Source organism: Carlito syrichta, unplaced genomic scaffold (genome assembly GCF_000164805.1).
Source record: "Carlito syrichta isolate Samal-C Ts95f unplaced genomic scaffold, Tarsius_syrichta-2.0.1 Scaffold315561, whole genome shotgun sequence".
NCBI lineage: Eukaryota > Metazoa > Chordata > Mammalia > Primates > Tarsiidae > Carlito > Carlito syrichta.
The window spans coordinates 1,560,143-1,570,938 of NW_007259657.1; the positions used below are offsets into that span (position 1 = coordinate 1,560,143).

At 41.3% G+C, this 10,796-nt stretch overlaps 1 protein-coding gene across 3 annotated transcripts in view; it reads right to left on the minus strand.

Annotated features, from left to right (window-relative positions):
* GYG1 (glycogenin 1) overlaps nt 1–10,565 on the minus strand; it is a 35,142-nt gene extending 24,577 nt beyond the window's left edge. For all 3 annotated transcript variants that reach the window (XM_021706422.1, XM_021706421.1, XM_008072974.2), the window contains exons 1-3: nt 10,428–10,565; nt 8,355–8,529; nt 7,939–8,101 (exon numbers count right to left, since the gene is read on the minus strand). In XM_021706422.1, coding sequence (XP_021562097.1) covers nt 7,939–8,101; nt 8,355–8,529; nt 10,428–10,432 — 343 coding nt within the window. In that variant the 5' untranslated portion in view covers nt 10,433–10,565. The remainder of the gene's footprint in view (nt 1–7,938; nt 8,102–8,354; nt 8,530–10,427) is intronic.
* Nucleotides 10,566–10,796: the final 231 nt, after the last annotated feature.

Sequence of the window (10,796 nt, forward strand, 5' to 3'; positions counted from 1 at the left end):
GGTGCCCATTCAATTGGCAAATCCTGAAACACCCATCGACAAGAAGCTTGCCCCCAGATGGGACAACACACACCATGAAACTCCCATGGCCACTCACCTCATTGTGTGACTGCAGAGGGTCACCTTTTAGCTCAACGTCGTGAGTTAAAAATAGAATAAAATGACATCCAGAAGTCTGTGGCTTCTTAAATAGTTTTTAAATTCAGCAGTCTAGAGATCTTTACTACCACTTCCCAAATGCACAGCTCAAATTTTCAAGCTCATGTAAATGCTTTATCTTCATTAGAAAAAAAACCTATGTATGGTGTTATCAATATCCTCTCTTTAGTAATCTCTAAATGAGACCACAATTTAGAGCAAGTGCAAGTCTAAGCACATCTGTGAACCAAAACATACAAGGATACCATGAAGGCTGCTGAATTTCCACTAAAAAAAAAAACCCCAAACTTTGTCCAAGACATTCTAGTCAGACTTCCAGAGGCAGCTTTATTTAATCTGACAGATTAAGACACTTGTAATCTCGCTCATCTCAGAACCAACAAACACGATTAGCAGGCATCACTGGCAGCTGTGATCTGGCAGGCCAGGGCGTGGCAACCCAGGTGAGTGATAGGGAGAAAGGAACTGCAACAAGGGACACCTGGCATCTGTCCTACAAACAAAAGCAAATATCTGATTCTGTATCATCCTTCCACCAGGCTGCCCAAACACTAGTATGTAATCACCTTACAACTGTGGACCTGGTGTTTTCTAGGTTTACTGAGCAGAGCCATATACCTAGTAAGCATGGACATGCCATAGTATTTAGCAGAAACTGAGCCTGTTCGTTTCCTAAGACAGAAATGGAGTTGAGTCCTGTTTCCTGCATTTGTGCACTTGTTCCAGGCTCGTGTAGTCTGCGTGTTCTTCCACAGCCTGTTGGCAGCTGGGTTGTGTACCGTGGGCAGCAGAGCAGCAAGTCAACCCTGGTTAAAACACACACCCCAGTATATCAGCCACAGAAATGTTCTCCCTAGAATTGTGCTACTCAAACTGTGGTCCAGGTTCCAGCAACGTGTACATCACGTGGGAGGTGGATAGAATGCAGGTTGTTGAGCTGCTCCCCAGGCCCACAGAATCAGAATCCATATTTTAATCCCCAGAAGATTTGTTTGCATATTAAAATTTGAAAAGCTCTGGTCTAGATTCTTCTGGAGAATGACTCCTTTTTTTTTTATCTTTAGCAACTCTTAAAAATATCATTTCTATACAAAGTCTAAATTTATATAAATGTGGTATAGACATAATAGACATGAAGAAGAGTAAGAGAGATTCCAGCTCTTAGATGATGTCCCATCCAAAGAGGGATCTCACTCACATAATTTAAAGTAAAATACACTTTAGACTAAAATCAACCTACAGACAAGTGGTGAAATGAACATGTGACTCACTCCTTAACAATGACTTTGTACAATAAACTTGGCAGATACCATCATTGCTGCCTATAGTGAACATGCCAAGGATTACTAAATTACAGCTTATGAATGGCCCAGCTCTTGAGGATATTTTTATGAGGTTTACTGAGGATCAGTGGATTAACCCCAGGTGGCTTATGGAAATCCAGGCACTTGGAGCTTGGGTCACAGCATCAATGCATTTCACTGGCTTCAACTCATTTAAGCCAAGAACAATTGCTTTATGTTACCACTTCATAGTATAGCTTTTGTTTTTCACTTTTAGATGATGCTTAATAACCAAGCTATTATTACATAAATGCAAGAAAACATTTATTCTTGGCTTAAATTTTACTTTCTCAGTCTAAGGCTTCTGGTCTAGACTCCTCACACTCTGAATTTACCACAATCATGATTACATAACTGTGGAATTAGATGTTAAATGTCTATAAGGTCTCAGCCTATAAGCTTTATAGAGGCAGGGATAAAATCTGTATTATTTTCCAGTCCATTTGGGGCCCTTAAACTTAGTGTCTTGCCCAGATTAGAAATTACAACGATTTTTGAAATACTGATGGAAATGGAGGCAAGAGTAATACTTCCAAGAATGCACCGAGACCCCATAAAACAATGTGGGACTACCAACCATGCTGCTGAGTAAAATGACTAAATGCTTTTAGATACTGTGGACTGGAGGGGAGGAACTGTAGCTGTCAAGACAGGAGAGCTGAACCTCCGTTTTCTCATCTGTAAATAAGGACTATACCAGCTGCTCTGTCTAATAAGAGAAATGAACTCAAAGTAAATAATCTATAATAAGGTCAGGGTAACAGGGATCTTCCTCCATTCTGTATCATTCTCAGGATATAGTCACAAGGATGCTGCAGCGTGAGATAATCAGGAAGAGGAAAAAACACAAAACCACAAACACATAACCCAGACAGAGTTGAGAAAGACTCTAGTTCAGGCCTGGCTTTGCTGCCCGGGAACTACAACAAAGGCAGGTTCCCAGTACCTGCTCGACAGCAGGCCCTCAATAAATATCAGTTCAATTAATGAATGCACAAACGCATTCTCACAGCCTGTGGAGAATAAGGGGAAAGTTGGCAAAACGACTTGAGTTAAGAGCTGGCACACACACAAAATACGTCAGTTCCTTCCTCCTCCTCTGTTTCTCATGGGGTTCATGATCTCTGCTGGTTACAAAGATGGAGACAAACAGATGGCTAAGTTAAAAAAAATCCTCATGGAGACAATGAGATAAAAATAGCTCTTAGGAAGAAACTTATATGTGCTCACTCATTTTGCCATTCCAGGTGATGGTCTTGCTTTTCCTCTTAAGATACTTATTCCTTAAACTATCAATGAAATGATATGAATGCAATAGAACAGACTCATTCTCAAAGCAACTGCTAAAACACGGAGGGCAGTACGCAGTAGTGCCTGGGCAGGGGGGAAAGCCACGCCGGAAGTCAACTGTCAAGGCAGACTTGTCAAGTCGGGAGCCATGGGAGGCGCACCTACATTTCTGAGCTCATTTTGTTGGGACAAGACAAGTACTATCTTGAAATACCCAATCCCTCATTCCTTTTTTGGGCAGGTCCAGCATGAGACCTAATTAACTACAAAAAGTAAAAGTGGCACTGGGGTTGATTTTACACTTTAACAGTCTTTTCTATTAAACATCATTAAAAAAAATTATTGTTCTCTGTTTAGGGGTCTCAGTGGCCACTAAAAATTTGGAACATGCACGTATAATGACCCCAACAGATCCCAGATTCTCTTTAAAGTAAAATCGCATCTCATATTCTGCCACCAATTTATTCTCTCCTATTTTTTCTTCTTTCTGGTAACTCAACTGTAGACCAAAATTCCAGTGCATCAATAAAAAGTTTAGGGTATTAAGGTTGTACTAATTAAAATGAGTACCAAGATTTTTTAAAAAGGACACTCCAAATTGGAAAATATGAATCCTCTGACTTAGGTTTTTAAAACTAACACACACAGAAGAAATTTAATAGGCAGCAATTTTCAAGCACTAAACTTTTCAACTAGCACCCTTAAGATACCTGAGTCACAGGGGCAAAGAAAATAAACCTCAACTTGCATTCAGGATGATTCCTTCAAATTACGAGTCGAGCGTGTCAGCTTCACTTCTCCTAAGTTCATGGTAGATGCAAAACTGCTCATTAGTATCTTCAGTATCGTGACCCCTCTCTTCTCTTCTTACTGCTAATAAGCCCTGAAGTTAACCGTACCATCCTACATCCCATACGATACTAGTGTAGAACTATTTCACAACAGCTGTTGTTCAACTTTTCAGGAAACATGTAACTTCACTGATGAAGTAAGCGTCAAGACAGTTTGAAAATACAAACAGTGGTACAGGAACTTGGACTCTTCACTACGGAAAGTTAGACACCAGCCATGAGTTAGGTATGCAGTTCCTAGTTCTCAATTCTAACACTCGAGATATTTGGGGAGAAAGAAAAGCCAAGGTACGGGAGCACAATTTGCCATATTAGGATTATTCTCTTGGCCAGAGGCACAGGGTGAAGAGGTGGAGGGGCTGTGATGAGAGGGCTGGTGATTAGAAGAATGATAGCCACATTCTTTTGCATTAGAAGGGCTCTGAAAGAAGCTGTGAATACCCAGCCATCAGCGGCCTTGGGGCTTGTCAGTGGACACCAGGCCCCACCGGTTTCTGGGGAACACTAGACAAGAGATTAAGCAAGACTTGTAAGAGATACAGACTGAGATACAGGCATCTGCAAAACTGGGCTTTTGTAATACTCACTTAAAAATGCTGGGTCTTAACACTGGTCATGGGGTTGAGGAAGGGGAAAACCTGTGGCTGTTAGAAAATGTAGGGAATGGTGAAAGAAACAGCTGAAAATGTTTGTCTCAGTGACTACAGCATGACGCCTAGCTGAAATAATTTTTTTAAATAATGCTTAATACAATGTCTAAGATTATTTATCTTTATATTTATAATGTTTGTATAATAATGTATTTAAAACTTGAGGCAAAGCAAGGTTCCTGCCATTAGACAAAGTCACTGTTCATAAAGAAATATTTTCTTGATATCAAGCATAAGTCCGATGAATTTTTATGTCACAGCTTCACACACTGACGTGTGTAAAGGCTATGGTACCCCCTCGAAGGAGGAGCAGGCTCCCAAAGTCTGGAGTGAGCTTTCTTTGCTGAGTAAAGCTTATTAGTAACACAAACTCCAAGTGAAAACCACCTTTCCATTGAGAGCTGCTAGTTTATTCTTCTGTTGAATTTAAACAACATATTGAGAACTAATTATGAGTTCTTAGCTGTCTAGTTGACTTTTTAACTCTTTCATCAAGAAAGAGGAACATTTTCTCTATTAACAGAGAAAACTTAATCCTTTGCCCCCAGTGAGCCAGTAAATGGGATACCTTAGGACGGCAAGTCCTGAAAACCCGCTGCTGAATAATGAAATGTGCTAGCGGGCTCAGAGAATCTCACCGTGGTTTTGGATTCTGGCTGAAAAAGCAGAGAGTGCTTTCTAGTTGAGCACTTTGCACACTCAGGCTTCTTAACAATGAATCCATCAACTCCTCTATTGCCTCTAGGTTCTAGAACACAGTAGACATGCAGGTTAGTTTCTACCAGTTAATTAATTAGCTTCATATTCTAAAACTGTTACCTGGATAATTTACCACAGCACACTACTGTTTGGTATCTAAACTCTCATCTCTCAACGACAACATCTAATACTCTACTAGGCTAGACACTGGATTCTCTTTACACGATTAACATCATGTGGATTTCAGGCAGTTGGCAGGCCATGAGATCTACTTCAGAAAGTGATTCACTTACTGAACTTGAGAATAGTTACACTGAATTTCTGGCAGGGTTACACTTACTTCCTTCACATTAGAGGAGAGGAGGTGAAGAAAGCTACACTCTGACAGGAAGGCTAAGACAAACAGTGGACTTCTGCTAAAACACCCATCTTCCTTTCCAGCAAAAGTAACTTTCAGTGTAAGCAGTAGAAATAAGGACTACATGTTTTGAACTTGAATACGAATATGGCTTTCATTCCTTATACAAAAGGAAAACAGTAGGAGCTAAAAACATGTCAACAAAGTGAAGAAGGTTCATTTGGCCTTGACCACAGTGAACATTTAACATATCATCATTTTTTTCTTTTAAGGTTGCTTAAAACAAGACTGCACTTCTTGTCAGATGCAGCCATTCATTATTGTTCAGATATTCCTGCTCTGGTTTAGATCACATAATATCTCAGCACAGAGCAGGGATTCTCAATCTCAATCCAACTGACATGCTGGGCTGATCCTCCTCTGCTGTGGGATGTTTTGCAGCATCCCTAGTCTCCATCCCCAGACACCCTTTGCACCCACCCCTTTCAGCTGCGACATCCTGATGCTGCCACACGTTCCTTGGGAGGCAAAATCGGCCTTGAGAACTATGTGGCTTAGAGCGTAAACTAGCTAAATAGTGAAACAAAACTGTAACTTAAACTTCCTTATTCTTTTCAATGAGATTTTAGATAGCTGCAATTCCCAAATCCTCAGCCAAATCACTAGAAAGAATTCCATTTCTGTGAATAGCAACAACAAAAACCCAATTTCAGTTTTATGTGTAATTTGAAACGTTTGAACTTCCAACATCTTAACTTCAGCAATCTAACAAACTTTTAGGTTTAATGCTTGAATTCTACACGTTTAAATTTGATATTTTGATTTTTAACTTGATAACTAATTAATGGGACTGAATCCTCATTATCTGTACCCGGGGCTGAATCTATGTCCAATGAGAAAGACCGTTTCTGCTAATTCCAAAAGATCTACTCACTGCAAACCTCAGATCGACTCGAGGTGGGGGGGGGAGGAAAGAAGGCCCTGGAGTGTGTGTCTGTGAGCTCAGGCCTCTGGTCCATGCCCGTGTCCCGCCACAGTGTCATGTATCTGGCCATGAGTCACTGCTAGGAGGGCTTCTTAGAGCACGTCCTTCTTTCTGTCTCTACTGGTCTTTTCCCTATTCAAAGGAACCACTCAAGAGTAGTTTTTAAAAGGACTGCTTTTGCATAGCAGCTACAAGTTTTGTAATGTGTGTTTTATTTTGTGGTTGTTTTAAAATCATGGCTTATTATTTATTATTTCAGAGACTGGTCTGAAACGAAAGCATACCTACTAATTCATTTGCTCAAAATTCTCCGAAGGATATGAAGCCCTAGACCACATATGGTTAGAACCTTTATGTACATATAACCACAGATACATTTACACATTATAGAAAATGCATGCTGACCTTGTCAGTGCTCTACTCTTTGGCCTTACAGATACTACTGACATGCAGCCTTCTAGAAATAAGAGTTTGGAAGCAAAGGTTATTCACATAAACTTTCTATCTTCTTTTCTAATGCTTCCTGAGAGAACAAGAGCCAGACTCTCAGGCTTATTCCTCAAGTTTCCATGGCGACAATACATGAGCCTCCTGGGAGAATGGCTGTCAAACGCTCCTGAGTTTAAGTTTACTCAGGTTTAAAGACAGATGTTAGGGTGGGCGCAGTGGCTCATGCTTATAATCCCAACACTTTGGGAGGCCAAGGCAGGCGGATTGCTTGAACCCAGGAGTTCAAAACCAGTCTGGGCAATATAGTGAGACCTCATCGCTACCAAAAAAAACCAAACAAAACAAAAAACAAAAATTAGCCAGGATGGTGGCACATGCCTGTAGTCCCAGCCACTCATGAGGCTGAGGTGGAAGAATCGCCTGAGCCCAGGAGGTCAAGGCTGTGATGAGTCCTAATCATGTCATTGTGCTCTAGCCTGGGCAACAGAATAAGACCCCAACTCAAAAAAGAGGGGAAAAAAAGATAGATGTTGAAGTCTTTTATTCAGCAATCTTTTGAATTTTTGAATATTCATGTTACATTTATTATACTCTTATTTAGATACAGGAAGGTCATTTAAAGGCAATCCTATAAAAATGCCTCTTGGCGGGGTTTGGTGGCTCAGCCTGTAATCCCAGCACTTTGGGAGACTGAGGTGAGTGGATTATCTGAGCCCGCGGGTTCGAGACCAGCCTAGGCAACTTGGCGAGACCTTGTCTCTACAATAAATAAAAAATTAGCTGAGCGTGGTAGCACATGCCTATAGTTCTGGCTACTTGGAAGGCTGAGGCTGAAGGACTGCCAAAGCCCAGCAGGTGGACGCTGGGGTGACCATGAGTGTGCCACTGCACTCCAGCCTGGGTGACAGAGTGAGACTCCAACCCCCATCAAAAAATTATGCCTCTTAATTTAGGTTAATCTTATGCACCTATGGGGGAAAAAAAATACACAAACACGTGTTAGAAATTCCCAAAAGCGTACAACTTAAAATGCTTGTTACGTACATCTCCTGTCCCTTCCCAGCACGGGAAGCCACAGCAATTATATCCCTGAGAAGAGCAGTCCCTGTAAACTACTCAAGGTGTTCCAGATAAGAAGATGGCAGATACGTACCATCAAAACTCCCTTGCTCAGAAGCAAGCTGCAACAGCTGATTATATGTTTCAATAGAAGGCTGAAACACGAAGACTCCGGAATTGAAGCAGTCGGGCCACCCTGGGTCTGGTGCTGCTGACAATTCTTCTCTCTCAAAAAGATCATCAATATTTGCTAGGACCTGATTCAAAGGGGAGAAAGAGCATTATGAAAATGTGCTGCAGCATACCCTCCTTAAGTTCTCCCTGTGTCATCCAACACAAAAGATAATGACAGCTGTATGGCAGCCTGGGCCCACTCTCCTTTGTCACCTGACACGTCTTACATCAGTGTTTTAATCTAAACTTTCCTGTCAAGTCTCGACAGTGGTCCCCAAATGCCTCTCAGGCCTGCATGACTCCAAACATCCCCCCAGCCCTTAGAGCCACACTCACCAGCGTATCCGCATCCATGAATACACATTTTGAGTACTGTGTTAGTGACCAGCAGTGGAGTTTCGTCAATGTGACACCCAACTCAGGCCTCTTCATCAAGGTTAAATGAGCAGAATCGCCACTGTCCAAGACGTCCACCATGATGATTTCATCAAAGACTGTCTCTAAAACTTTCCTGTCAAAATACAATCCAGAAAGCAGCATTTAGCATCTTTTCAGAACAAGTGACCCACCTAATGTAAGACTGCTGCTTTATTACCCTCTACTTTAATTACTAGAATGATCTGTTGCTTTGGTATAGTTCACACCCTTAAATCTAATTTTACTTCAAGACAATTTGTGTTTGTTTGCATGTGCAGTTAACTTCACTAAAGTAATAGGAACTGCTTATGGTGAGGATGGAATGCCTGTCTCAAAACACTATTATAGAAGTGATTTTTAAAAATGTTTTATCATATCACTGAATATCAGGCAGCTGGTGGAAATAGCTTGTCAAAACGTGACTGGCATTTGGTAAGAGCACATTTTTACAAATAGCCTACGAATTTGGCAATGACGTTTTATTAGAATTGATTCTTCCTGACTACTGGATATTTTTTACAAATTTTTCTGAGTACTATGCATAAAATATCCTTCATGAAGCCTAAAACTAATCACTTTTGCTAAAGCAATTGACTGATAACTGCCTGAAACTCTTGTGTCCCAAATGAAGTTAAAGTCCTCAGTTTATTAGGTTGCCATTTGTTTAGAATCCGGTATAACCAGCATTTATTATGTGCTTAACACCCTATTTAAATACAACTTGAGTTTCTCTTTGGTTTGTGAGGTACAACACTTCTCCGTGTCCCAAATGACCTGAAGTTTTATTTTAGAAAGCTCTTGAGGTGGGTTCATAGAGGAGACTTGGATAAGACACTCAACTGAGCATGAGGAAAAACAAAGGATAAAAACATATCATCACTGAAAGTTTATAACAATGTCAGACATGTGGAACAAAAGTGGTATCATATTCTTTCTCAAAAGCTGTACAAAAATATGTTCTAGGTCACACAGTAAACTTGATCTTTTTGAAAAGAAATGTTTAGGGGCATCATTGACCAAAGTCAGCTGGTGATGGTAGGGTGTGTGTGTGTGTGGGGGGGGGCAGGGGAATGTAAGACTAGATCCAGTTTCTTACACACATCCTCACAAATATATTATAAATCAGGATATGCACATCAGAAGACAGCCTTTTGTTATCTTCCTAAATTATCATTTAGGAACAAGGTTGTTAGTGTGAAAGATATATGTATGTATACATAATGCTTAACTGTTCAAAGGCCCTTGGCCTGTGCTTACACAAAAGGGTATTTTCAATTTCTAAGAGGGCTAGGAGATCACAAAAACAAACACATTACAAGGTTGCCAGGGTACCTAGATATTCTGAAAGTCAGTGTTAGGAACTAGGTAGTTTATTCAGATACTTCAAAATTCAACAAATCAAAGTAAACTTACTTAACCATCCAGTAGCCTGTGCCCTAGTGTGCTCCCCAGTACAGCCTCTAGCCCAGAAAGCCCTCTGGTAAAAATTCTAGGGTATTACATTGTATTTAATAAAGATATTTATGTTAGGAAGATCAGCTGGCATTGAAGAAAACAGCTACTTTTCTTTTCAAGTCACCTGAGAGTTTCCCTGGTTTGAAACAGAAGACAATGTAGTTCCTGCTGCATCTGGGGAAAGGAGCTCAAGTGAACTGTGAATACACAGAGGTGCATTTAAGCAGGGAATGCTGGGTCTGAAACACTCACTCAGATCCCCCAGAGAGGGAAGAATCCTCCTCCTCCTTCCACTCCTACTTGGAGTCAGAAAGGTATGGGCCACATCACCACCTCCAGAAGGGAACCTGGTTGACATATCTCCTAAAAGCTGGAAGGTTTCAGACCCAGAAACCCTTGACTCGGCCTCTCTCATCTTTCTCTTCCCAGTGCTCAACTCCTGAAAAGGGTCTGGCCTCAACACCCACAGATGCCAGAGAAGCAGGGGAGAAAGATGTCCGAGCCCCAGGAACATGGGGGCAGCAGTGAGGTCCTCACCTCATGGAGTCTGAGACCTGCGGGGTGGTGAGCACAGCCAGCCTCCTGGTGGTCCTGTGCTGTTTCAGAGACGAGCCCAGGACCAGAGCACCTTTGGCGTAGGCATCGTTTGTGGTCAGTGTCACAAAGGCCTGATCTTAATACAAAGAAAAAAAACAACACCACACTCATTATGATATCTTACCTGCAGAAGACCTTTCCCCAGGACCCTTTTTAAAGCCATTTGGTAAAAATCAGCTCCTCCGAGATCAACCTGCTCTATTAATAAAGCAGCAGCCTCTTTGTGGGGAAAGCCCAAGTACCCACTTCAAGAATGGCTCAAAACCAAAAGAGGAATGTCTAGCCACCTTCAAGAGGTTGGTCCAACTA